This window comes from Panthera pardus, unplaced genomic scaffold (assembly GCF_024362965.1).
Source record: "Panthera pardus isolate Hobbes unplaced genomic scaffold, ASM2436296v1 HiC_scaffold_12, whole genome shotgun sequence".
NCBI classification, from domain to species: domain Eukaryota; kingdom Metazoa; phylum Chordata; class Mammalia; order Carnivora; family Felidae; genus Panthera; species Panthera pardus.
The window spans coordinates 98,667,116-98,693,904 of NW_026526677.1; the positions used below are offsets into that span (position 1 = coordinate 98,667,116).

Sequence of the window (26,789 nt, forward strand, 5' to 3'; positions counted from 1 at the left end):
GAGCTCTGTGTTGTTTTTTATTGTTTTCACAGAGTTTTTGGCACTTGCCCGGTCCCCGCCTTCTCTTCAGGGGCTTATTCATTCCTTCATCGGTTCACTGATTCAACAAGAATTTACTGAGTACCTACTATGCCCCAGGCATTGTGGAGGAAAGGTACTTTGGGAACAAAATGACTGCTCTCATGGAACACACAGTCTGGTTGGGGAGATAACTGAATAATCACATACACATATAAACCACGGCATTGCTATGAAAGACAGGAAAGGGGAACCCAACCCAATGTGGGGGGGGGGGTAGAAGTCAGGGGCTTCCCTGGAGAAGGTGGGTTACCTGTGCAAATAAGAATGGAGTGAGGGGCGCCTGGGTGGCGCAGTCGGTTAAGCGTCCGACTTCAGCCAGGTCACGATCTCGCGGTCCGTGAGTTCGAGCCCCGCGTCAGGCTCTGGGCTGATGGCTCGGAGCCTGGAGCCTGTTTCCGATTCTGTGTCTCCCTCTCTCTCTGCCCCTCCCCCGTTCATGCTCTGTCTCTCTCTGTCCCAAAAATAAATAAAAAAAAAAAAACGTTGAAAAAAAAAATTTTTTTAAAAATTAAAAAAAAAAAGAATGGAGTGGGGATGGGGGGAGTCATAAAGGCAAGTCAGGCATGTGGAATAGTCGGTGCAAAGGCCCTGAGGCAAGAGGGAACACAGGATATTGGAGGGAACACGGTGAGAACTGAGGGGCAGTTAGGGGAGAGACCAGGGCTGGTCTTGAAGGTCGCCTTAAAGATTCTGGTATTTCCCCTAAGATCAATGCAAAGATCACTGATCCTTACAAGAGTTGTGTATTGGAAAGGAGAACACTCCTACTCTTTTCCCTCAGTTCCCAGTTACTTTTCCCTCAGGTTACCAGACTGTACCACTGTTGTCCTCCTGCACCCAGGCTTCTTCCATTTCTCTGCCCTCCTTCTAGGTCCCCTCTAGAAAATTCTCCATTTCTCCCACCGCCCAGCACCCTGTCTGGGGTCTCAGCCTGGTAGCCCTCTCTGGCTCTCCCCAGTCGGAGCCCACACTCCTTGCCCCAACACTTCCCTTTGCTCCACAACACCACACACCCTCAGCCTCTAGACTCACCCACACAGTGCACCGCGCCCTGGTTGGGTGGCCTGCTGTGGAGGGGGCCAAACCCACAGCCCACGTGGGCTCTGAGGACTCTTGACTCCTGGCATCTAATCCCGCCCCCCCCCCCTTCCTGCCTCCTGAGAGGAGCAACTAGGTTGTTCTAGGGGGGCAAGGAGGGCGGACTGGGAGCCTAACGGGGGGATTCGGGGATTCGGTTCCACACAGGCGGAGCACATGAAAGGGAAACACACAGCCGAGGCGGCAGCAGACTTTATTCTGGAGACTTCCATCACTGCGGGAGGGGTGAACTGCTGAGGGAGGGGGAGATTAAAGAGGTGAAGTGGAAGGAGCGCCAATGCTGACAAGAGTGGGGGTGAGGGGAGGACAGGAAGTGTGGGGAGAAGGTGAGGCGCTGGGGACAAGGGGAGGGGCAGAGGGAGGAAAGGGCTCCAGTGAGAGGGGGCAGGGAGGGGAGGTGAAGGCACTGAAAGAGCCAAAGCCTCCAGGTTGAGGTCTGGGAGCAGGCGGCGTTTTCAGGAAAGGAGGCAGGCACAGAGGGCAAAGCCGGGGGCTGGGGAAACGGATAGCGTCGCGGACCCTCTGGCGGCCTGCTGCCTGGTGAGGGCCTCCTCACCTTCGGGCGCCCAGTGCCAGGGCGATAATGAAGCCCACGACCAGAAGGAACATGGCGATGGAGAGCAGCACCGTGATGACTACCATGCCCCCCGTCCGGGCCATCCCCAGCCCAATGGATTCCATCTTCCTCCCTGTCAGAAGACAGAGCGGGGAGACCTTCGTGGGCAGGAACAGCCCCTCTCCTGACCCCACGCTCTCCGTCTCATCCAGCCATCCTCATCCATTTATCCATCCAACCAGCCAACTGATCCACACATCCGTCTCGCAAACATTTACGAAGCAGCTCCTATGTTGGTCACTGAGGGTACGGAAATTAATCGGGCACCATCCCTACACGCACAGAACCTTTAGTTTATGAGACGAGCCAACAGGCACTTAAAATGCCAAGGGCTTAGTACGAGGACACAGGTACAAAGAAGCTAAGGGGGCACAGGGAGGGGCAGCCGGGGGATGGGGTGGGAGGGCCAGGGGAGGTTCGGGGGACCCTGATGTCACTTACGAGGAAGCGTGGACATTGGGATCTCCCTACTGGACTCAGTGGATGCCCCCTTCGTCACTAGGTAGGAAAGGCTTTTGTAGTGGGGTTTGAGAGAGAGAGTGGAGACTCCTCAGTGATTATCTGGGACTTGGAAGAAGACGGAGCCCAGGCACCCTCCTTCGTAGCCGCGCCCTCCTCCAAGAGAGGCCCCTTCTAGACGCCGTCAGCTGCACCCTCACTTCCTCCCCCAGGCTGACCGTATCACCTCCCACCGAATGTTAGGACTCAGCTTCTCTTCCTATCAACCCCCCCCCCCGCCCCCCCCCCCCCCCCCCGCCAGCAGGTGCCCCAGGCCTGGATCTGGTACCTACTAGTATTTGGTTCCTGGCGCGAGGTTTGTCACCTGGTATGCACTGAGCCGGGTGACGGTGAAGCCAGCCCCGCTGTCCACCACGCTCACCAGCTCCCGGCGCCCACGGCACGGAGGCACCATGAAGCTGGATTTCACCACTGGACAGGAAATCGGGGGGTGAAGTCAGGGTCATGTTTCTGGAGGGCCCAAAGAGAAGGGGCAGCAGAGTATGGATGGCTCAGGAGAAAGGTCTACAGGAAGGCAGGAGTGGGAGAAAGCGTGCTGGTGGTGGCCTGGGTAGGGGTCTCTGGGGATCAGGGGGCCACTTTGGGAGGTGGGTAGCAAACCTTTGCTGTCATTGGCTCTCCGGACCATCAGCGTGGCATTGCCCCCTGTGAGGTGACAGGGGGGCAAAGCAACTAGCAGGCTCTCCGTCAGCGCCGGGGACAGCAGACCAGAAACGCTTGAGATGTTGAAGTCTGCTGGGGAGCCAAGAGGGAGCTCGGGGTGGGGGCACGCAATCCCCTTTCCTGGCCCTGACCCCTGGGGGCCATTTCTAAGGATGCAGAGTCCTCCCCTGCCGTGCTGCAGTCGGCCAGCAGAACACAGGCCTTTGCTTGTGTGACCACCAGGTGGCAGGCTTGGGACGCAAAAGCCGGGTCCTCCGCCAAGCGGCCAGATCCTGGGTGTCAGTAGGGGGCAGCGGTCAACCTTACCCCAATCCTTAGCCCTGGGCCCTTCAGCACATCTCTCTGCCTCCTGGGTTTGGAAGAGGACCAGGAGTGTCCCCTGGGCTCAGTGACTGATGCCTGGTCACTGCCATCATCAGCTCCCCACCCCCAACCGGCCAGGCCAGCTCTGCTTTGGGAGCCCTGGAAGGCCCAGTGCCTCCCCTCCCCACACCCCCGCCAGAGAAGGCAGAGACCTGCAGCCCCCAGGGCCAGGACAGTCAGCAGAATCAGGTTCAAGGGCAAGGTCCGGAAGGGCAGCGGGGATGCCATAGCTGGGCTGGGAGCTGGGACAGGTGCTGGCAGGCTGAGGCTTCCTGAGGCAAGTGAGGCCTGGCCCCTGGGGTGGCTGATTTTGTCTTGGGGTGGGAGTGGCTGGAGGGGAATCCTGTCCAACCTGCCCTTTGGGTCCTACAGCCTCAGGGCAGGCCCCCAGACAGGTTTTTCAGGATGGGGAGCTGGCTCTCAGGTCAGAAGTGGGGATGCCCTGGCTGGATCTTGCTGGCTTAGTCAACTGCAGAGGGGCAGAGTAACTAAAGTGGGAGGCGGAAATCACCCCTTCTTCTGGGACTCCCGCGTGTTAGGGCCTGAGTATTCTTGCCTGTGCGTGCATCTGGGGCATGGCCTGTGGAGGACTGGCCCCCTCAGGTATGGGAGTCTTCCCGGGAGTGCAGCGAGTTCTGAGATTGCCGTGGCATGCAAGAAAAGGAAAGCAACGCCGAGGGGCTTCTGCCAGGGCCTTGGCCGGGCGAGGATGGCAGGGAAACTGAGGCTGGTAGGAGGGGACGGGGGCAGCAGACCCAGGGGCTCCTCTTCATGGTGTCCACCGAGGCCCAGGTACTGCTGCTCTGGGAGAGGCCGAGGGGTGTGGGTGCCAGGGAGTATGCGAGCCTCCAGGTTCCTCCGGAGAGCTGGGCAGAGGGACGCTAGGGAAGACTTCCAGAGAGACCGGAGGGGTGGCCACCAACCCCATCCAGCAGCGGTGGGCACAGTCAGCCTGGCTCAGCAACCACTGCTGAAACAATTGAGAATAAAGAGGAGAAACAGACCCGGTAAGAGAAAGTGAAAAAGAGACACAACTCCTCTGACCGCATCCCCCAGCCCCGTGCTGGATTAGACCGAAGTGAAAGGGGAGTTATAAGCAGAAAGCAAGGAGAGACGAGGAGAAAGTGCCCACTGTGGACATGAGCCAACATACTTATCCCTACAGCCAAGGGGCGGCAGATGTCACAGGCTCCTTTTTGCAGATGTGGGAACAGACTCAGAGAGGAAGTCACCTGTGGGAAGCGGGATAGTCCACAGGGAGAGGCCAAGAGCTGTACAGAGAGCGCTGATGTAGGTCTCTGTGCCATGAACTATTCTGTCTTCCCCAGACCCAGAGAAGGGCCAGGGTCCTGTAAGGAAGCAAAGGGTTGGTGGCGCTGTGTCCTCACTCCGATGGTGGGAAGAAGGGTAGGTTCAAAGCCTGGAGTGTGAGCCCGGGGTGGGGGGGTGGGGGTGAGGGTAAAGATAGAACTCACAGACCCAAGCAGAGGGTCAGAGGGTCTCAGACCAGCGCTTCTCCACATTGAATGTGCCTATGAATCACCAGGGATCTTGATGAGATGCAGTTTCTGATTCAGTGGGTCTGAGGTGAAGCCTGAAAGTCCACATTTCTAACAAGTTTCCAGGTAACATCGATTGATGCTAGTCTGAGAGGCCCACGCTTTGAATTGCCAGATGTTCCATATTGCACCCCGTACACACACACACACACACGCTGGTGGAGATCAGGGGCAGGTGTGTTTCCCCAGTCTCCCAGAACAGGCTGCCTTGGGGTGAAGAACTGAATTCTGTTTTTCTGGCACCTTGGCTTTTGTTTCCTTTTCCATCAGATCCTACCATCATTCTACAAACTGAAAGAGGACTGTTTGCACGTTGAGGAGAACTTTGGAGAGAGGGAAGAAGTAGGTGGTGGCATTCTAGGAGCGAGGGGATCTTCCTGATACTCGCTCTTCAAATCCCATCACTAACCGGGAAGGATGTTTATGCTCAGGCTTGGGAGGTATGTCTTCCCATTTCACTCATAAACCAAGAAGCAGAAAGAAGACGTCGGGTTTCTTGCAGGGTGCGTTGTGGTTGGGTCCACATCTCAGCCCCCATCCCCTCTGAAATTATGAGTGGGGCAGAGTGGGGTAGGGCAGGGCAGAGCCCTGGCCAGATTTTAAAGGGATAAGAGGGCCCTGTGCCTTTAAGTCCTCCCTTCTCCCTCCAGCCCCCCTTCCCCACCCGGCCCTCCCCAGGTTTCTGGAGGAACTGAGAGTTGCGTCTTCTCCCTGCCCTGCCGAGCTGCTCACTGGCTGCTCTGGAGGCTGTGCTTTGCGGTCTCCATGGAAACCATTAGTTGCTAAGCAACTGGAGCATCATCTGTGCTGAGCTCTCGCATCTAATTATCCCATCACAGCGGCCGAGAAGGGTTTGGGGAGCTGCGAGGAGGGGGAGGCCAAGCGCAGGAGCAAGAGGATAACTCTTTTAGCAGAGCAGATTCATTGACACACGGAAGTCATTTAAAGCCACAGCACCCTGTGCCTCTGGAGGATGTCCTCACGATTTGGAGTAAAGGAACCAGGGCCACAAATGTCTGGAGTTTCTCTCTTGGACCCACACCTCCTAGGCTGTCTCCCCCTCAGATGCTTGATTCTAAACTCATGCAAGTTTTGTCTTCTGCCTCCTTCCTTCCAAGCTCCATACTCAAGTCAACAAACATTTTATTAAGTACCAGAACTGTGCTAGGCACCGGGTACGCAAAGGCAAAATAAGTTTCTGCCTTCAGGGAGTTCTTAACCTCTCTCTTCTGCCTGGACTAAATAAAAGGTTAGCTCTTAAAGCAGACCTACTCTTTCTGAATTATGGTACTTTTTATCTTTTCTAGAATGTAGTAGTTTTGCAGCCAGGGGATCTCAGGTGGGAACCCAGCTCTGTCTGGTATACCGATGGTTCTTGCTCTGGATGCCACTCGTCTGCTTGCCAGTCAGTTAAAAACACGTCCACTTGGGGCGCCTGGGTGGCTCAATCAGTTAAGCGTCCGACTTCAGCTCAGGTCAGGATCTCACGGTTCTTGGGTTTGAGCCCCGCATCGGGCTCTGTGCTGACAGCTCGGAGCCTGGAGCCTGCTTTGGATTCTGTGTCTCCCTCTGTCTCTGCCCCTCCCCTGCTCACGTTCTGTCTCTGTCTCAAAAATAAATAAACATTAAAAAATAAAAATTAAAAAAAAAAACCCATGTCCACTTGACTCCGTGGGCATGTGAGCCTCTGATGGGGACTATTGTCCTCCTGATGATAGGTGATACCGTTTTGAACCTCAGTTTTCTCACCTATAAAATGGGAAGACTCATTCCTTCTCAATCATCTAGCAGGATATGACAGGTGTAAAAATGCTTTAAAATAAAGGTGCAGAAGGAATATCGGCCATCACTGTCACAGTCGGTGGGAGCAGACTGGGGGAGACCTTGGATCGAGAAGTAATATGCAGGGCTTACCAAATATTGGTCTGATGGGAAACGGCAGGGCCTCGATCCTTGAGATCTGAGGAAAAGGCTGGAAGGAAAGGAAAATCTGTGTGTCATTCAGGGTTGAAAGAGACCTGGGTGCTCCTTTATTTTTTGTAATGCTCCCTATGATACAACCACTTACCCCAAATCTTCCAGCTTTGTGACCATGTTACCTACCTGAGTACTCTGTTGCACTTTCCTCTTCTGCAGAAAGGGCCTAAAATCTGTCTCACTGAACTAATACGACCATCACTCAAGCTAATTTATTTAAGAGTGCCTAGCATGATATCTGGTTCAATAAATATTAATTTAAGTAATTCATCTTATCTTCTCCTTTAACCCTTACTGCAGATGAAGTCTAGAGGCTCAGAGGCAATAAATGAGTTTCCTGAGGTCACAGAGCTAGTAGGGAATGAGGTGGGATAGAATTTGATCAGTAGAGCTGCTCAGAATTTGATCAGTAGAGCATGCGACTCTTGATCTCAGAGTCATGAGTTCAGGCCCCACACTGGGTATGGAACCTACTTAAAATTAATTAATTAAAAGGAAGAAATAGGAATTTGTTTTCCCAATTCTGGCATCGATGCAGGGGGAAATGGTTGGGCAGGAAAGGTAGTGTGAACGGGAAGGTGACGGAGATGTGAGCCAGCTGTTCCTTGTATGCTAAGCATGCCACCGGGGTCCCAGGCACACAGGAACTGCCTGCTCACTCGTGTATTCATTCAGTAAACATCTGTCAAACAACTGCTCAGTGGTAGTTGCCATGATAGGTGAGACACAGAGAGGACAAGAAGCCATTCCTGCTCTCAAGTTGCTGAGTTTTGGAGAATGAACTGGAGGTAGCCTGGTTAAAGTAAGTGGAAGAAGATGGGGCGCCTGGGTGGCTCAGTCGGTGAAGCATCCAACTCTTGGTTTTGGCTCAGGTCATGATCTCACAGTTCATGGGTTTGAGCCCCACATCAGGCTCCGTGCTGATAGCGCGGAGCCTGCTTGGGATTCTCTCTCTCTCTCTCTCTCTCTCTCTGCCTCTCCCCACTTGAGCTGTCTATGTAAAAAAAAAATAATAAACTTAAAAAAAAAACACTTTTAATAAAAAAAAAAGAGAGATAAGTGGAAGAGGATATTCCAAAAAGGGAACAGCATATGAAAAGGCTCAGAGAAGCGAATGATCCTGACACTTTCTGGGAACCGTGAACAAACACACCTTGGCTAGAAAGAGGTCTTCAAAGATGAGTGGGACAATACCCCTCGCCAGCAGCTGGGTCACCAGTGGCACTGGATCCTATACTAAGGAGCTTGGTTTTTACCCTAAAGGAAACAGAGAGCCTCTGAGGAGTTCTAATTGTGGAAAGAGCATTTTGGAAACAGTGTGGGAAGGGATCGGCAGGAGGTAATGGATTGGCATGTTGTAGCAGGGTTAGTCTGTGTGACCAATAGAATTCAGCAGGGGCAATGGTCACTTCTGAGGCTAGATCATAAAAGAGTTTGAGTAGCTATTTGTGGGAAGAGGAGGACACAGCTACCAGGGACCTTGAGGAAGGCTGTTTGGTGGCTGTGGCCCAGCTGAGCTTGGGGACCACTGGTCTTCAGGGGCACTGGCTGCATTAGTCAGGGTTCTCTGGAGAAACAGAGCCGACAGGATGTGTATATATAGAGAGAGGTTTATTTTAAGGAATTGGCTCATGTGATCGTGGAGGCTTGGCAAATCCACAGTCTAAAGGGGGAGGCAGGCAGGCTGGAGACCCAGGAAAGAGTTGCAGTTGGAGTCCAAAGGTGATCTACCAACAGAAATCCTTCTGTGTGGGGCAGGCGAGAGGGGAAGTCAGTCTTTGTTTGTTCAGGGCCTTCAACTGATTGGATGAGGCCCACCACACCATGGGATAATCTGCCTTCCCCCAAAATTCACTGATTTGAATGTTAATCTTGCCCCAAAAAACATCTTCACAGAGCCATCCAGAATAACGTTTCACAAAATATCTGAGCACCATGGCCCCGTCAAGCTGACACATAAAATTAACCATCACACTAACTTTGACATTTTGGGAGTTTTTCAAATTACACAACAGCTTGAGTGCAGCAACGATACAACTGTCAAGTTGTCCAGACTCAAGGCACGGAAAGTTGAGGGTATTGGCGAGCCTGAAGGGTTGGAGAACAAGATGGGGCTAGTTACGGAAAGGAGTGACTGGATGTGCCAGGAAGCGGGGCACTGAGGGGTGAGGTCAAGGTCGAATGAAGCATGGGCGTGTGGACGGGGACAGGAGGGAGAGTGGCGGCCATCCAGGTGGCTGCTGGGGAGAGAAAGTCGAGGCCCTCACTGCAGCTGGATGGATCACAACATTGTGAGGTCGGACAGGGGCTGTGGACCCCTGGGGCCAGGCAGGTGACCAAATCAGTAAAACAAGGTGAGTGAAACTGAACAACATACATCTTTGAGGCCAACTTTGCCACGGGGTGCCCCAGATGGTGTCATCTGGGACAGGGTGTCAGAAGGGGAGTGGTGTTTTGCTAGTGAGCAAGGACGAAGCGTATTTGAGGCTGAAGGGATAGAGGCTGCAGGGTTGTCAAAGCAGAGGGGTTCCCTGTAGCCAGCGCGGCAGAGCCTGGCAAGGAGGGATGGCAGTGGAAGGGAAGGGAGGGGAGGAGCCGATCTAAAGAAGCAGATCTTCTGGGCAACCGCCCTGCAAAGGCCTGGCCCACCGTGTTTTTCAGACTGTCAGGAGCCTCTGACAGGGTTTCAGCAGGGAAGTGGCAAACTTCAGTATTGTAGGAAAGGCGGAGGCTTGACTGCGGGGTAATTAAGCCTCTCCTTAGGCCTGAAGGAGAGCGAATCGACCCAAGAAATAATAGTGGCCCGAATGAATATGAATTAATTTATTCAATAAATGTTTCTTACATGCTTTTGTACCAGTCACTGTGCTAAGTACCGGGCATTCAGAGGTGAGTACGATTGCTCTCCCGGAAAATTATGGTATAATGGGAGATACTGAAGAGTCCACTATTTCACTGCAGCAGGATTTCAGTACAAAAAGTAACGCTAACAGCTATTATTTATCGAGTGTTTACCACATGTCAGGCACTGCGCTAAGTCCTTCCTATATTTTCTTGCTTAATCCCTCAGAGCAAACTCTGTGGGTGGGTACTGTTATTCTCCTCATTGTATTAATGAGGAAACTGAGGTCAGAGACATTAAATGACTTGCCAGAGAGGCGCCTCACTGAAAGGGTAACTTACATGGGTTTGGGCAGTCCTGGAGGGCTTCCTGGAGGAAGTAGTAAATAAGTGAAGATCTGAAAGTTGAGTAGGCATTAGCAGGGTGAAGGTGGAGGGAGAAAGGAGTGAGAGGGGAGATTGTTCTAGGCTGAAAGAGCTGCAAATGCTCATTAAGCGACTGGAGGTTTAAAGTGGAATTTGATGGAGGGCACCTGGGTGGCTCAGTCAGTTAAGTGTCTGACTCTTGATCTCAGCTCAGGTCTTGATCTCAGCGTCGTGAGTTCAAACCCCACGCTGAGCACCACGCTGGGCATGAAGCCTACTTTAAAAAAAAAAAAAAAAAAAGAGGGGCGCCTGGGTGACTCAGTCAGTTAAGCGTCCGACTTCTGCTCAGGTCACAACCTCACAGTCCGTGAGTTCTCCATGAGTTCGAGCCCTGCGTCGGGCTCTGTGCTGACAGCTCAGAGCCTGGAGCCTGCTTCAGATTCTGTGTCTCCCTCTCTCTGACCCTCCCCCGTTCATGCTCTTTCTCTGTCTCAAAAATAAAAATAAACATTAAAAAGAAAAAAAAAAAGAGTGGAATTTGGGGAAGTCACTGGAGAAGCAGCCAGGACCAGATGAAGAGCTTTGTAAGCCCGTTTAAAGAATTTTAATTTTTATCCTAAGGATACAAAGAAGCCCTTGAAGGATTAAAACTGGAGAGCGTCATGATCAAATTTGTATCTTATAAAGATGATTTTCGTTGTACTGTAGAGATTGTGTTGGATGAGTGGTTGGGAGATATTTTAGATGTCTCTTGACACACTGTGGAGATACAATTCTGGGCAAGAAACGACCGAAGAGAAAATTCTAAGGTGATGGTTTGGCTGGGAGGGCTATGGGGCGGGGTGGGGAGCAGGGTGAAGGATGCCTCCCAGGCTGTGGCTTGGGCAGCTGGATAGCGGCACCCTCACCAGCTGGGGTGCAGGTGGTGGTGGAAGGAGGTTTTTCCGGGAGGGGCTGGAGATCTGCGATTCCCGGTCTGGAGCTCAGGAAGGCTGTGGGCCCTGGTGTGACAGCTGCAGCCTGGGGGAGGAGCGCGGCCCAGTGAGAGGACAAGAGCAAGGACGGAGCCTGGGGAACACCACTAGGGTCAAAGGCAAAGAGGAGCCTGCCAAAGAGACTGAGAAGCTTCCCTAGAAGAAAAAAGAAAAGAGCCAGGAGGGAGTGGTGTCCCAGGTCCCCAAAGAAGAATGCTTCCAGGACCCGCGGCCCACAGCAAACTGGTTCATAGGGCACCAGAAAGATTCGAAGCGTGCTCCTTGGCTTTGGCAAGTAGAAGTCATGGAGATTGCTTCAGTCTGGGAGTGAGGGTGTGTGGATGAGGACAACGGGGCTGGACAAGAGGGTGTTGAAGGACCGGCTGTCTGGGTGGAGCTGGGTCTGGGGTTCAGGGAAGGGCCAAGGCACCAGATGGCCCCGGGAGGGCAGGTGTGAAAGAGGAGGGTAGGAAGAGTCTTCTTTGGAGTGTGGGGGAGGGGGACTCCCTTCCACCCCCTCCCCCGTTCTTTTACCTCAGGCCGGGTCCCCTTCTAGTTGTCTGTAGAAACCTAACATGGGCAGGGGAAGGAGGTCAGGAGGGCTTCCTGGGATATTGGTGGAGTGTGAAGGGGTGAGTCGGTCTGGGTCAGTCTTCCCTGGGTCACGTCTGCAGAGGAAGGGGTTCTATCCCCTCATCCCCCCCTACAGGGGTGAGGGGCAGAGACCTGGGAACTCAAACCCAGCGAACAGGTGGGGGGGGGGGCAACAGAACTGTGACCTTTAGCCCCTCTTGGGGTCCAGCCAATTTCTGCCCCCCCCCCCCCCGCCACTTCCGGGTTAGGCTGTGGCTCCAGCCAATCCCCCGAGAGAACAGGGAGGTGTTTCAAGGTGGCCACTAGAAGGAAAAGCAAGGCGTGTGGGAAGGGGTCAGAATCCTCTGGAACCCCACTCCACCCTCTGGCAGGGAGGGGTAGTCTTGGCTCGGCTACCCAAGGTCACAGCCCTGAACTCTGCCTTCTCCCATCTCCTCAGGCCCTGTTTGATATGCGCATCAGATCCCGTGCCCTTTACAAAACTGTTATTTGTACGGCCGCCCCGAGGGAGGGGGAGGGAGGGGGAGGGAGACAGCCCCCCCCCGCACCCCCCCCCCCACCGCCACCACATAGCCACTTCCACTTGCAGGGACCTGCAATCAAACACCAGCCCCCAGCCACACTCACTCACCAGCTCAGACGCTGCAAGCCTGAGTGCTCCCCACTGGGCCTTGCTGGAAGTTTCTCCTCAGCTCTGCCGGAAACGCCTGCCTCAGAGCTTCCCCTCAGCCCCACAGCCCTCTCCCCCTCAGCCCTTCCTCCCCACTCCCCTGGCCCTAAGCTCTGAGCTCCCCTGCGCCTCCCACTTAGCCTGGAGGCTGTGCTGGCTGTGGCACAGTTGCCTCAAGTGTCCCCAATTCTCTGTCTCTAGGAATGGAGCTCGAGCCTTGAACGGGTCCTCCCCCCAGCACCTCCCATCCTGGCCTGAGGGGGCGGAAAGCAGGCCGCGAAGGGTAGGCAGGGGGCTCGGAGGGCAGAAAATGGCTTTGGAGCAGATGGGCCAGCTAGGCGGCGGCCACTTTCCAGCTTGGGACCTTGGTCTGGGTTTCCTGTCTGCCAGTGGGGGTGGCGCACCTAGCCCACGGGGCTGCGGGGAGGCCCCGGATGAAACAAGGCGCGAGGTGCCCAACACCGTGCGGGGCACACAGTAGGTTCTTAACACAAGTCCCCTCCCCGCGCTTCACTTGGGGGCTCCGAGGAGGAAGACGTGGGGAGGACAGAAAGTAGGGTGGGTGGAGCAGGCTGTCCCAGAGCCAGTGAGGCACGCTGAGGTGGGGGGGCGGGTACAGATCTGTGCCAGCCCAGGCTGGAGAGGAGGGGAGAAAGTGCCAGAGCCCTGGGCCCCTCCCATGCTTCTGTCCCCACGGTCCTCCCTGGGCTGGCCTCTGGGAGGCCTCTCAGGAAGGCGGTCCTCACGCTGCGGGAGGGCTGCTGGGGCCGGCCAGCGGGGGTGGGGGGCACTGCCTCTGGGTCTTGAGCGACCCCCTCCCCGTTCCCCCAACTCATAATCCGATTGATATTCCTACTCCCTCCTCTGGACCCGTCACCATGGCAACAGTTTTCTCAGTTGCACTTCATCAGTTTCTCGGCAAATCTTTTTTTCTGCCCCCTCCTTCGGTCTCTCTTTTTCTCCTCCATCAGCCCGCATTTCTACCTACTCGTGGTGCCCACCTTGCCCTGCCTCTCCCAGCTTGTGTGTTTCTCACTCGCTCTCCATTTGTCCCCACCCGCTTCCGTCCAAATCTCGCTCTACAGGTCCCCTCCCCTCTCTCCCTTTTCCAGCCCACGATTGTAGCAACAAGCTAGAGTCTGTTGACCAGATAAGAACTCCCGTCCTGATATCAGGGCCGAGAAGCAGAGAGGCCTGGAGGGACAGGGTTCGGGTCCCAGCAGGCCCTGGACTGAGGCCCATGATGCAAAGGTGAATGTAAGGTCGAGTTTTTCCGGTTCAGCTCTGACAGGTGGGGGGGGGGGGAGGGAAATCAGCGTGGCCCTGGGGTATCCTGCAGGCTACCGTTGTCCGTTCGATTCCCACCTTCCCACCTCACCCTCAGAGACCTGACCCAATGGCTACAGCTACCAGGGTGCTTCCGAAACACCTAACCTTCCCTCTGACTTCTTCTGCACACAGTTCCCCTTAAATCTCTCCACCCGCTCGTTGGTCATACCCCCTGGGATGTCCTACTATCCTGCCAACTTTCACCACTCTAAACACGAACGCTTCTATTTTTTTTTAAATTTTTTAATGTTTATTTATTTATTTTTTAATTTTTTTTAACGTTTTTATTTATTTTTGAGACTGAGACAGAGACAGAGCATGAATGGGGGAGGGGCAGAGAGAGAGGGAGACACAGAATCGGAAGCAGGCTCCAGGCTCTGAGCCGTCAGCCCAGAGCCCGACGAGGGGCTCGAACTCACAGACTGTGAGATCGTGACCTGAGCCGAAGTCGGACGCTTAACCGACTGAGCCACCCAGGCGCCCCTAATGTTTTTGTTTTTTTTTTTTAATTTTTTTAACGTTTATTTATTTTTGAGACAGAGAGAGACAGAGCATGAACGGGGGAGGGTCAGAGAGAGGGAGACACAGAATCCGAAGCAGGCTTCAGGCTCTGAGCTGTCAGCACAGAGCCTGACGTGGGGCTTGAACTCACGGACCGCGAGATCATGACCTGAGCCGAAGTCGGCCGCTTAACCGACTGAGCCACCCAGGCGCCCCCCTAATGTTTATTTTTGAGAGACAGACGGAACATGAGCCGGGGAGGGGCAGAGACAGAGGGAGACGCAGAATCCGAAGCAGGCTCCAGGCTCTGAGCTGTCAGCACAGAGCCCCATGCGGGGCTCGAGCTCACGAGCCGTGAGATCATGACCTGAGCCAAAGTCGGACACTTGGAGCCACCCAGACGCCCCTGAACCCTTCTTCCCTAATCCATTTCCTCTGTTTGTGCTCCCGTGTCTCCTCTCTGTCATTCTCCACACCCGTAGCCAGAATCCAAGGTGAATCACTTCTCCTTTTGAAATGTCACCCACATCCACTTCCAGCGCTCCGCCATTTCGTGTATATTGCCCTAGACCAAGCATCCAGTCAATCTGGGCCTCACCAGAGGCTCATTTTACACTGGGATTTTTTCCTTGGGCCTATCATAAATTTGCCACCCCTACCCGCCTCCCCACCCCCCCCCCCCCCCCCCGCCCACGAAACTAAGCCTGTTCTAAACACGACTTTCTTCTCTCCTCCTTCCTTCTCCTGCTTTTTCTTCTTAGTTTATTGAGAGCCTTTTATGTATGAGGCTTTTCATATATATCATCTCACTTAATCTCCACAGTCGAGGAGGCATTATCCCATACTACAAGAGAAGAAATTGATGTTCTGAGTGGTTAATTTGCTCAAAGTTCTACAGCGAGAAAGCGACCGAGCTGAGATTCAACTTCAGATGTGCAGAGTTCCAAAGTTGGTGTTTTCTTTTATTTTTTGCTATATCAACCTGTTTCTTTTTTTTTTTTTTTTTAACGTTTATTTATTTTTGAGACAGAGACAGAGCATGAACGGGGGAGGGGCAGAGAGAGAGGGAGACACAGAATCGGAAGCAGGCTCCAGGCTCTGAGCCATCAGCCCAGAGCCCGACGCGGGGCTCGAACCCACGGACCGCGAGATCGTGACCTGAGCTGAAGTCGGACGCTCAACCGACTGAGCCACCCAGGCGCCCCTATATCAACCTGTTTCCATAAGACTCTTGTGCTCAAAAACCTTCTGAATCTATTTTCTTATTCTTTCTTTACATGTTGGAGGCTCATTACCATCTGACCCCATCCCACCTACAAAACCATGTATCATCTTCTCAGTGTGACACAGACCGGTATCAACCAGGAGGACAACTGTGTCATTTAGAGTTTTGTCTTCATCTCTGTCCCGTTAAATATTTTTATCATTATCTGATATGAAAACGTAGTAGCACATTTCACACATATAGCCCTGGAAGGATAGTAAACACTTTGAAGGACAAGATAAGGATCCCCCAATCATCTCCATACGTAGAATGTCAGGCCAACTTAACAAGATGAAATGATCAAAGGTCCGTGTAAGACCTCAGCATTGTACAATGGTGAGGCTTAGAAGCAGTTCACGTGAGAAAAAAAAAAAAGAAAAAGAAAAGAAAAAAGAAAAAGAAGCAGTTCGGGTGAAACAGAATCACAGAAATGAGGGGTTTAGTAAGTTCAGTCTGAGTCATCAGCATGATACGGTTGCCAAAAGTAAATTCAATTTTAGGTCGGATTAATAGAGATACGGTATTTGGAATAAAGGAGAGGATTGACAGCCTTGCTTGACTCTAAGTTGGCCAGGTGTTATCGTGGGAGTGAGGGTTTATTGAACTGGGAATATTTAGGTTGGGTAGGAGGAGAAGAGTCAGGAGTCATTGAAGCTCAAATAAGTGAAGGGTTATCATGAGGAGGAAGAACTAGTCTTACATTTTGTGACCCAAGGAGGTAGCGTGTGCGGACTAATAAGTAAAGACCACTGGGAGAGAGTTCAGCTCAAAGGAAGGAAAAACAAATGCTCATTCCTGGGGCTGCCTGGCTGGCTCAGTCAGTAGAGCATATACTCTTGATCTCGGGGTTGTAAGTTCAAGCCCCATGTTGGGCCTAGACTTAAATACATGAAATAACTTTAACTAAAAACAAAAACCAGGGTCACCTCGGTGGCTCAGTCGGTTAAGTGAATGTCTGACTCATCACTTCGGCTCAGGTCATGATCACATGGTTCATGAGATCAAGCGTCGCATCGGGCTCAGTGCTGACAGCATGAAGGCTGCTTGGGATTCTCTCTTTCTCCCTGCCCCTCCCCCATTGGTGCGCAAGCTCCCTCTCTCTCTCTCTCTCTCTCAAAATAAAGAAATAAACTTAAAAAAAAAAAAACCCACAAATGTTCATAAATGGAACTGGCTTCCTTGGGAGACAGTAAGTTTCCCACGGCTGGAGGTGTTCAGGAAGACGGTGACTGATCCCCTGCTTGCCAGGGCTGTTAGCTGAGCATCAGAAAGAACCCGAACTAGGTAGCTGTTCTTTGTTGAGGCCCCTTCCCACCAAGATCTGTGATTCCATTGCTTTTCTTCTTTCTGTGCCCCTTACTAAGCCCTTGCCCTCCCCTGGACCTGAGGTCAATCTCCTCTTTCTCCACAGGTCTCCCCGAGGATGCCGCGCTGATCACATCAGGTCCACATCTTTCAATTATTTAGCAACGTTTATTGTGTTTTAACTGTCTCCACCTCATAAGCTCCTTGAGGGCAGGTGCCTGTTAGAGGATCAAAACTTATCCATCATTGACTGTTCTCGGCCTCCCTCTGCCTCCCCTCTCCCTGCCCCCACCCCAAGATAATTTTATCCCTCACCTGTTGTTGGAAATCTTGTCTAGGCCCACTCAGTTCCAGGGCTTTTGTGATACAGAGAACTGGAGGGATAGCCGGGGAGAAACGGGAGGCAGGAACCAAGCAGCTTCCTTGTGTGTTAGAATCTGGGTAACGGGTGAAAGAAACGGAAAATAATGAAGCCTGACAGGCTAAGCCTGTCCATACGCTAAGGAGAAGAGAGCGGGGCAAAGAGAGGCAGAAAAGCTCTGTTGACTCCAGAGGACAGAGAGAGGCAGAGAGACAGGTAGCTGCTGCAAGGTGTAGCAGAAAAGGGGGAAGGGAATTTTAACAAGCGGCGTTGTAGGTAATAAACCGGAGCAGCCCCAAGAGATACAAGTGAAAATTGGGATTCCTTGGTGAAATTATTTTCGGTTGTGGGAAATTAGTTGGCGGGGGTCGCAGAATAGATTCAGGTTTCGTATCCCGCAACTTCCGCGGGGTCCAGCACAGTGCGAGGGTGTGGGCACCCCGTGAGGCGGGACCCTAGTCCCAGCAGATGGAGCAGACGGGGTCCCGAGGCTGCGGGATTCTGCGAAACAGACTGGATCGTGAAGCTTCTTCCCTTACCTCAGAGTTACGTCTTGTAAAAACATTTCCTCATCTGGGACTTCAAGTTCCAAGTACCCTAGCAATTAGAAGGGGCTGTGGGTCTTGACAGATGGAGAAAATAAGGCCCCAGGAAGTCCATCACAGAGCGGTTTCTGGAAGTCACAGAGCAGGCGTTAGGCCCTGCTGGGACTGAGGATATGCCTCGTTCAGGGGGTTGTCCACAGTCCAGGGGTGCCATTTTCCCCTTGGGCCAGAGAGTTCCGTGCCTGTAAAGAGACTCATGATGAGACAGAAAAGGGGGGATGGGGGTGCCTGGGGCATCTGGGCACCCCTCCCTGTGTTCAGAGCTCCACACCAGGCTCTGGGGGATGTCCAGATAAGAAGGCCAAGCCTGCCTTCCCAGATCTCGTGGCCTCCCAGGGAAATGAGCCAGACACAGGAAGAAGTCCAATGGAAAGTTGGAAGCAAATGCTACAGTGGTGTGGTGGAAAGGGTCTGGACTGGGAATCAGGAGGCCTGGGCATCGCTTCTAGCCGTTGCTCACCAGCCACGTGGTGTGGGGCAAGTCCTTTCACCACTCTGGGCCTCAGTTTCCTTACTTGCGAACATTCTATTAAAAACAAAAGCTCTGGAGTGCTACACTTGAGAGCAAATTAATGCGGCAACTAAATGTATCCTATGTGTGCTCCCTGCCCCCCTGCTCGCTCCTCCCAGCACCGTCTTAGAAGGGCTCTTGCCTTCAGTTGATGGCAGAAATTAAATGTTCCCAGCACTCAGAATTGCCAGGCGATGGGGCTCCTGGGTGGCTCAGTCGTTTAAGTGGCCAGCTCTTGTTTTCGGCTCAGGTCGTGATCTCACAGGTTTGTGAGTTCGAGCCCCATGTGGGACTCTGTGCTGATAGCGTGGAGCGTGCTTGGGATTCTCTCTCCTCGCTCTCTCAAAAATAAAATAAATAGGGTGTGTCTGGGTGGCTCAGTCGATTAAATGTCCGATTTCAGCTCAGGTCACAATCTCCAAGTTTGTGAGTTCGAGCCCCACGTCCGGCTCTGTGCTGACAGCTCAGAGCCTGGAGCCTGCTAGGGATTCTGTGTCTCCCTCTCTCTCTCTCTGCCCCTCCCCTGTCGCGGTCTGTCTCTCAAAAATGAATAAACGTTGTCATAAAAAAATTTAAATAAACATTGAAGGAAAAAAAAAACCTGCCAGTCAACGTGTACGGTGAGGGGTAGGAGGTGGCTTTCTCTGGGCCCCTGCTTGTGGTAGCCTCTCCTGGGCTTCTGAAAGCTGCTATCCCTCCCCAAGCCCACCAGAGCTAAGTGAGTATTTCTCTCTTAACTAACCAAGCCCTCTATTTAATTGCTATCTTCCTGATAAAGAGCCTGAAGATAAACTCCAACCCTCTTGATTTCCATTTGAAAAAACTAAGGCCCAGAGACTGGGTGTGACTAGGCCAAGGTCACATACTCTAGATTCTCAGGTTAGTCCTCTTTCTTTTGGGACTTGGAAAATTTATTAGAAATAGGTTGTTTGGGGGACAGCTGGCTGGCTCGGTCGGTAGAGCGTGCGACTCTTGATCTTGGGGTTGTGGGCTCTTAAAAGATAAAATCTCAAAAAAAGTCAGAAAAATAAAAAATAAAATCTTTTTAAAAAATTTTTTTTAAATGTTTTATTTTATTTTTGAGACAGAGAGAGACAGCATGCGTGGGGGAGGGTTAGAGAGAGAGAGGGAGACACAGAATCCGAAGCAGGCTCCAGGCTCTGAGCTGTCAGCATAGAGCCCGGCGCGGGGCTCGAACTCATAGACGGTGAGATCGTGACCTGAGCCGAAGTAGGAAGCTCAACTGACTGAGCCACCCAGGCGCCCAAAAAAATAAAATCTTAAAAAAGGAATGGGTTGTTTGGGAGTGCAGCCTTAGAGATCCCCCCCCCCCCCAATAACATCTGGTGAGGTCCCTTGTTGGAATCTTGTTCTATCTTTAGGCCTCCAGTGAGATGTACTGTTCACCTGGGCGGAACCACACCTTAGGCTAGAGTAAGTCTCAGCTCAGATGTTGCTCCCAAGCCGGAAACTTTCCAGACTCCCAAGTCCAAGATAGGTGTCTCTCTGAGATGCTCCCCAAGGCTTCATGACAATGAACTGAGATCATTTGTTCACTTACCCATCCCCACCTAGACTGCAGGCTCTGAGGGTGACACATCTGTCTTGTTCCCCAACATAGACGCATCGTCTCATCCAGTGCCCAGTGCATAGTAGGTCCTGAAAAATGGTTTTTGAATGAATAAGTCCATGGGTTGGCCAGAGAAGGATTCCAGGAGGAAAAGGGAAATGTTGAGTCAGTCAGGGTCCCTGTGTGCATGAAGTGCCTATATAAAAAGGAATTCTTGGGGCGCCCAGGTGGCTCAGTCGGCCTGACTCTTCATTTCGGCTCAGGTCACGAGTTGGGCTCTGGCAGTGAGCTCGGGGCCTGCTTGGGATTCTCTCTTTCTCTCTCTGCCCCTCCTGCCCCTTCCATGCATGCACTTTCTGTCTCTCTCTCTCCAAAACAAATAAACTAAGAAAGAAAGAAAGAAAGAAAGAAAGAAAGAAAGAAAGAAAGAAAGAGAAAGTCTTAGAGGATAATGGGAAATGGGGAGAGGGAGGGAAGTGAGCCAATTGAAAGGAACACAAAAAAAGAAGGAAGGAAGGAAGCCCGCAAGAACAAGGCCTTCAGTAACCTGGAAGGGCTTGGGGTGGAGGGGAGGAAGGGTCTCAAGCCCTGAGGGGGATAAGGGGAAGCGGTTGTGAGCACCTAGAACCCCTCAAGAGGGATTCTTTTATGAGGAGAAACCCCGAGGGCCGCTTGGCTGGAGGGGAGGGTAGCTGAGGTGTGCCAGGGTAGCTGGTAGGAGCTCCGAAGCCTGACTACAGGTTTGAATTTGATGCTGGGGTCCAGAGGGAATGGGAGTTCTGGGGAGGCTGGGGGCACAAGAAGAAAAAGAAGGTGAGGAGCAGCGCCCCGCGACTGACCTCCTCTATTAGGTTGAGACAGAGCCTATGTCTTCACTCCCTCCTCCCTCTTCCAGGTCCCTGGGCACCTGAAACCCGCGAGTGGAGTCCCCCAGGGCAAAGATCTGGAAGTGGCTGAGGCAGCCCGCTGAGTGAGGGGGACATGGCAGGGCCTGTGGGAGTTCCCTGCTTCCACGAGCTCTCCCAGAGGATTCTCTTTCCCTCCGGAAGTGTTCTTGGCGCGGGAGGAGTCCTCTAACTGTCTGCAAAATCTTTCCACCCATCCCCACCGGAGCGGCGCGCAGCTTCCGCCTGCCACTGCTAGGCCAGATCTAGCCACCAGGGGGCAAAAAAGCGGCCCCTAGGTCGGTGTCCCTCCACGTCCCCACCCACACACACCTGAGGGCCAAGATGGGCGGTGCCTCACCTGGCTCTCACTCGGAGTCGGCTAGCTCCGTTAACCCCTTCCTGCCTGGCCTGGTTTACTTTGCTCGGGCAGAGTCATTCAGAGCCGAACTGGAAGGCCAATCTGATGGCGGAGGGGGTGTTGCCCGAGAAAGGGGCTAGGGTGGAGGTGAAGTCAGGGTTTCCAGGTACTCAGGCCCTTGTTCCAGCCGGGGCTGGCGGAGGCTACCATTCCCTGCCTCAGTTGGGCAGCTACCTCCGCAGAAAGGTGAAGGAGCCCCCTGGAGGCACAAGAGGTACGGGTTGTGGTCACCCGCGCTGGGCCTCACAGAGGATACAGAGAATGCTGGGGCAGCCACAGAACCCAGACTTCCGGGTTCTCACGAGCCTTCTGTCGGTCGGGGACCTTTGTAACGACTGGTGGGTCGGGTAGTGGGGGGAGGGTAGCCGAAGAGTGGAGGGAGAGACACAGAGGACTGGGGTGGCGGGAGTGTAGACGGTTAAGATTTGGCAGCAGAATGGGCCAGATTACGCAGCTCTCGGGTGCCGGGTTTTGTGTATCTCTCCTCGAGTACCAGGCAACCTTCCAGGGCTCTGACCAGCCCAGATCCCGAGACTGCGTTCCGGGCCACAAGGTGTTAAACAGTGGTGGGAGTGGGGTCCGGAGTCTCCTCCCTCCCTCCCTCCCTCCCAGAGTCACCACCTCGGAGTCCACCAGGCTGGCACTCAAGGAGTTAAGTCTGCCCGCAATCTGCAAGACTGGAGCCGGGGAGGGGGAGGAGGGGGGGCGAGGAGAGGGGGAGTGGAGGAGAAGGGGGAAACAGACTGCAGGGAGACAGCGCCAGGAACCCCCTCCCCAGGGACCTGGCCCCTGGGCCCCCAGCCCCAAAAGAGGCCCTGCCCTCCCCGGGGTCGTGCTCTCTTCCCCCGCCCTGCCTCCGCCCTCCAGCTTTGTGTCCCCAGGAGGGTGGGCTGCAGGATTTCCAGCCAAGCCTTGGCTGCCTGCTCAGTTTTTCCAAACCCTCCAGTCGGGGAAGGCGGGAGCCCTGTCAGGATAAGAGTCCCTCCCCCACTGCCCCTGCCGGCCCCCTCACCCAGGCTCCTTTTTCCTGCCCCCGCACCTTTCCCAAACTTCTTTCCCTTTCCACCCTGGCCCCCGCGCCCCCTATCCCCACCTCTTTTGGCTCCCAAGTTCCAAGTTCAGGTTCGAGGGGCCAGGTGGGTCCCACAATCCCGGCGAGGCGCTGGTAAAGCCAAACTCTGCAGGCCGACACTGAGACCTGCTGGGCGCCCGCCCGACTCCCAGCCTGGCGCCCGCCCCATCCCAAGACGTGGCCCCAGGTCCACCGGGGAAGGTGGCCCAGGGGTCTCCCGCCCGGGGATGGAGGTGGTGCTGGGGGAGCCGGCAGAGCTGGGCGGCGGGCTCTGGTGCGGCTGGTGCCAGACCTTGGGGCACGCTTCGAGGAGGGGGCAAAGTGTTCCGAGCGCTGGCACGGTTCTGTCCAGCAGGTCTATTATATAATAATCACCATCTATCAGGAAGCCAGGCAGCTGGAGTGAGTGGGGAAGCCAGGATGCCCGGATCTGCTCTTCCTCCAGGCCCAGGAAGGTGTCTCCACCAAGATAGGGGTGTGGGCGCAGCCCAGAAGTAAAATGATGTGGGGGTCTAGGGGCAAGCGAGGGGCCCTGGGCAGTCCGCAGGCGGCCCGAGAACCCCGCCCCAGAACTCTGATTGACAGTGCTCTGAGCCAATGATTGAAGCCACTGTAGGGCTCAACGTTAACCCTTTCTTGGGTCGTCAGTTCCTTTAGGGGATAGAGTGCCTTCCCAAGAACTGTTCTTCAGTCCTGAATTCCTCCCATCGGTATGGGGTTGGTGAGGAGTCTCAGCTGGAACCGACTTTCGTCCTAATCACTTCACGAAGTAATCTCTGATAACATGCAGCCCTAGAGCCGCCCTCCTCACTCCCCCTCCGCCTCCAGCCCCAAAGTAAATTGTATTCCATGATACGGTTGTGTGTGTACATTCTGTGGTTGCAGAGACGGGCCCGCATGGCACTGTCGCACCCACACTGCTCCATGAGCAGGCACCTTCACTCACCTCTACCCGTGCTGGCACTTCCACCGACACTCGCTGACACACCTGTGACACTCCTCGTGACACGGTGACACACAGATACACGGAAACCCCTGGTGATTCCCCGAGTTCGCCAGTAGAGGGAGCCGCTCGATTCCGGCAGTGGGCCGCCGGCCCCTCTCCTCTCCTCGCTCGCTCCAGGGTTCCACCCAGAACTCGTGGCTGCTCGGAGCTCAGCTCCGCATCCCGACCTGGAACCTACGCTGGGGCCATGAGTCACAGCCCCACCCAGGGGAGCGCTCTACATGGCTGCTCCACAGGACATGCCGAATACGCTTGAACTTACTGTGTACCACATTTAACAGACCTCTTACAACACAGCTCTCACTCCTGCGAACAGTTTTCTGGACCTCCTGTGAACCGGGCATTGTGCCAAACGGATCATAACAAGCCCATGTGGTTTGTCATGTATGTAAGAGGAGACTGATCCACACAAATGGGGTGGGCCCTGCCTTCTAACCAGCACACTGTTTGAGAAATGGCCCTTTTGCCTTGGTGGCTCACGTATATCCACAGGACCCTGGAGAGAGGAGAGGAAATTAGCCTACTGCCTAGGCTCTAGGATCTTTCAAACCTGAGCTCAGTTTCTCTGGGCTTCAGTCTTCTTTTCCTTTAAGTGGGAATACCTACCTCATGAGGTTGTGATGATTCAACTCCTGACCCAGCTTGGTGTTTGGCACAGCAGTTAGTAGGCACTTGGGGAAGTTTTGTTGATTGGATCAAAACATGATCTAGAGATAATGTGCATGAAAATGATTTGTAAACCGATGTGAGGCTCACACAGGGGTTATCTGTTTTTGAGGGTTTGTCCCTCATCTCCACCTGTGCCTCCTCAGACCTTGCCCAGGCCCCAGCTGCTGGCACTATCAACCCACCAAATAAGTGTTTACAAAAGCCCTACTATGAGCCCAGCATTTGAGTGCTGTGGGGAATGTAGAGGCATAGAAAGCATGGTCTGGGCCCTCAATCTTTTGGGGCAACCAAACATATATACAGGAGAAACAAAACGTTAAGTAAGCACTCAGTTGAGTGGCATAGATGTAAGGAGAGGTAGTCAGGAGAGAGGGCGGTCTGTAAGGCGATCTGGGGACCATCTATTCGAAGGGGAGGAGAGAGGGCAGTGGAACTGAATATCGGGAGCAAACAGGTTTGCTGGTCTTCTTTCTGAAGCAGCCCATGCTTGTTACTTGTTGGTATTAATTTTAGGTGGGAGCAGTGGGATACAGGGAAAGTGTCCTGGGATAAGGAGACCTGAATTCCACTCCTGGGCTTCCCACGTTCTAGCCGTATAAACCTGAGGAGGTCCTTAACAAATGCAAGTCTCAGTTTCCTCACCGATATAATGGGGCCATAACATCTTTCTCACGGGCTTGTGGTAAACACCGAAATCACATTGGTGAAATGCTTTTTAAAAGGGCTTTACAATTTCTTTTTCATTGCATCTATCCTCCTATAGAGTCGTGTGTGTGTGTGTGTGTGTGTGTGCACGCGCGCCCACGCGTGGAGCACCTTGAGATTAGGAGAGAGTTCTTTTGCGAAGACAAAGATTTTACTTCCACAAACATTTTCTTAGCATTCACTTTGGGCTAAGGACTGAGATGAAAAAACTCAGTCTATGTCCTCAAGGACCTCATGATCTACTAGGAAAGAAAGATGAATAAAGAGATGCTCAGTGCATAATGAATGTGGGTGGGTACAGTGAAAAGGGGACCCAGTATTTGTGTGTGTGTGTGTGTGTGTGTGTGTGTGTGTGTGTGTGTGTGTGTTGGGGGTTGCGGAAGTCCAGGCAACTCCCACTCCTTCCAATCATTGTAGATTGGAGGGTAGGTTTGTCAAATCTCTCTGTTGCCTGGGATGGTGTTGGGGCGTCTCGTGCCCAGTCCTCAGGAATGGGGAGGAGAGAAGGGTAGAAGCCCCCTCCCGGCCCCCGGGCCAACCTGCCTCCCGCTAGCCAGCCGGCCGGGCGCCTTACCGAGTCAGACCACTGGGAGGCTGGGGGAGCCGGGTTGGGCGAGGAGGCGAGCGAGATGGGGGAGCTCTTATTTTGACAGGGGCCTCTCCGGGCTCTGGTATGAAGGCAGAAGGAGGCAGCCAGAGAGCCCCGATGCTTATTCAGGCTGGGGAGAGGAGCCGAGTGGAGGGGCGAGCGAGGCTCCGGCAGCGCAGGGGAGCCCGGGGAGGCGGCGGCGCGCGGCGGAGCCAGTGGCCGGACATGCCCCGGACCCGGGGCCGCTGCACCACCGCCGCCGCCCGGAGCCAGCCGGACGGACGCCCGCACGCCTGGGTCCCCCGGCGCCGCGCCGCCCGGGGGCTGCGACCCGGACCCTCGGCGTCCGACCAACAATAAGCGCCCAGACAGCCCCCTCCCCGCCCCGCGCCCGCCGTCCCCGCGGGCCTCGGGGAAAGTGAAAGGAGGAGGCGAAGGAAGGGAGGAAGGAAGCAAGGAAGGAAGGAAGGAAGGAAGGGAGGAGGAGCAGGAGCCGGAGCCCTGAGGTTCGGGGCCGAGACCCCAGCCCCGAGCCCCGGGCCGGGCGGGTGTGCACGCTCTCCCGCCGGTGTCCGGCGCCCAAGACCATGCTCGGCGGTTGGGAGGCAGGAACCCAGGCGCCCAGAGACCCCCGGATACCCTCTCCCGGCCCGGGCTGGTATTGAGATCAAGGCATCCAGCATCAAAAGATCACCGCCTGCCCGCCCCCCTCCGCACCTCCAACTGGCAACCCGGAGGACCCCAATCCGGTCACCGACCCTGACCTGGTCATGGTGTCCAGCTCCGGCCTGGCGTGAGGACCCCCGACCGGCGCGAGGTGAGGGGTGGGCTGGGGCCGAGGGCGAAAGTCATGCCAGGCAGGCAGAGGCGCGAGGAGGGAGATCCAGTTCGAACTGGGAAGGGGGAACACAGTCTGATTGTTGCCCTCTGGCACGCACCCCTAGGCTGTTTAAGGGGTGGGGGACGCCCTCAGGGTTTGTGGTGGCTACTCTTGGGCCCCCAATCAGGTTGGCAGCCCCAGAGCCCAGGGGGGAGGGCTTAGGGGCAATCAGGGGACCCTGCCACCCTAGCGCAGAGAACAAGGCCGGCCTTGGGCCAGCTGGAGCAGCAACCCTGCCCTGGGGGCTTCTGGGAGATGTAGTCCCCCTCCCAGGCTCACCAACCCCTTGGGTCTCAGCACCCCAGCACTCCTCCCCTGGTTAATGGGAGCCTCCAGAAAGAGGTACATTGGGATTGGGGATTGCTGGGGTTACCCTCTGCCCCCAAGCAGTGCCTAGGTGCAGCAGGGGCTGTGACTGGAGGAGTCTCCCGGCCAAGGATTCTCAGTGGTGTGGGCTTGGCTGGGGGGTGGGGCAGTCACACAGTTCCTTGGAGGTGTCCCTGCTCTGCTAAGGGGAGGCTCCCTCTGCTTTGGTCCCCCCGGAGACCGTGGGGGAGGCATATGGGGAAGAGAAGTGAGGCTTAGGGCTTCTCACTTGTCTGGGGGGTATGTCCTATCCCAGAGCTACTGGAATTTGGTTTCAGGAGACACTAAGTCTACTCTCCCCTTCTCCCTCTTGGGAGCAGAGAAAGAGAGTGTCCCTCACCGTCTGGGAGTCTGGAGGGTGTCTCTCTGGAGCAGTGAAGCCAGGATCTGCTTCTGTCTGTCTGTCCGGCCTCCTTCCTTCCGGGTTTTT

At 54.3% G+C, this 26,789-nt stretch overlaps 2 protein-coding genes across 9 annotated transcripts in view; one reads left to right on the plus strand and one right to left on the minus strand.

Moving 5' to 3' along the window:
* Positions 1 to 1,358: 1,358 nt before the first annotated feature.
* On the minus strand, positions 1,359 to 23,650 carry UPK2 (uroplakin 2). 5 transcript variants are annotated; one of them, XM_019468963.2, is made up of 9 exons: positions 22,166 to 23,650; positions 17,036 to 17,157; positions 6,814 to 6,871; positions 4,573 to 4,689; positions 3,493 to 4,307; positions 2,915 to 3,046; positions 2,587 to 2,725; positions 2,237 to 2,307; positions 1,359 to 1,868 (listed from the first exon to the last, which is right to left on the minus strand). In XM_019468963.2, the coding sequence occupies exons 5-9, from the start codon at positions 3,566 to 3,568 to the stop codon at positions 1,732 to 1,734; spliced, it is 555 nt and encodes a 184-aa protein (XP_019324508.2). In that variant the 5' UTR covers positions 3,569 to 4,307; positions 4,573 to 4,689; positions 6,814 to 6,871; positions 17,036 to 17,157; positions 22,166 to 23,650; the 3' UTR covers positions 1,359 to 1,731. The 5 variants fall into 5 exon arrangements, with proteins under 5 accessions (XP_019324508.2, XP_053756393.1, XP_053756391.1 ...); XM_053900418.1 differs by lacking the exon at positions 22,166 to 23,650 and adding an exon at positions 17,621 to 18,717; XM_053900416.1 differs by lacking the exon at positions 22,166 to 23,650 and having other exon boundaries at positions 17,036 to 18,717.
* A 1,470-nt stretch (positions 23,651 to 25,120) lies between these two features.
* The window catches only part of BCL9L (BCL9 like), a 28,649-nt gene continuing 26,980 nt past the window's right edge, over positions 25,121 to 26,789 (plus strand). For all 4 annotated transcript variants that reach the window (XM_053900407.1, XM_053900411.1, XM_053900408.1 and 1 more), the window contains exon 1: positions 25,121 to 25,930. The gene's annotated coding sequence lies outside the window, so the exon portion shown is untranslated. The remainder of the gene's footprint in view (positions 25,931 to 26,789) is intronic.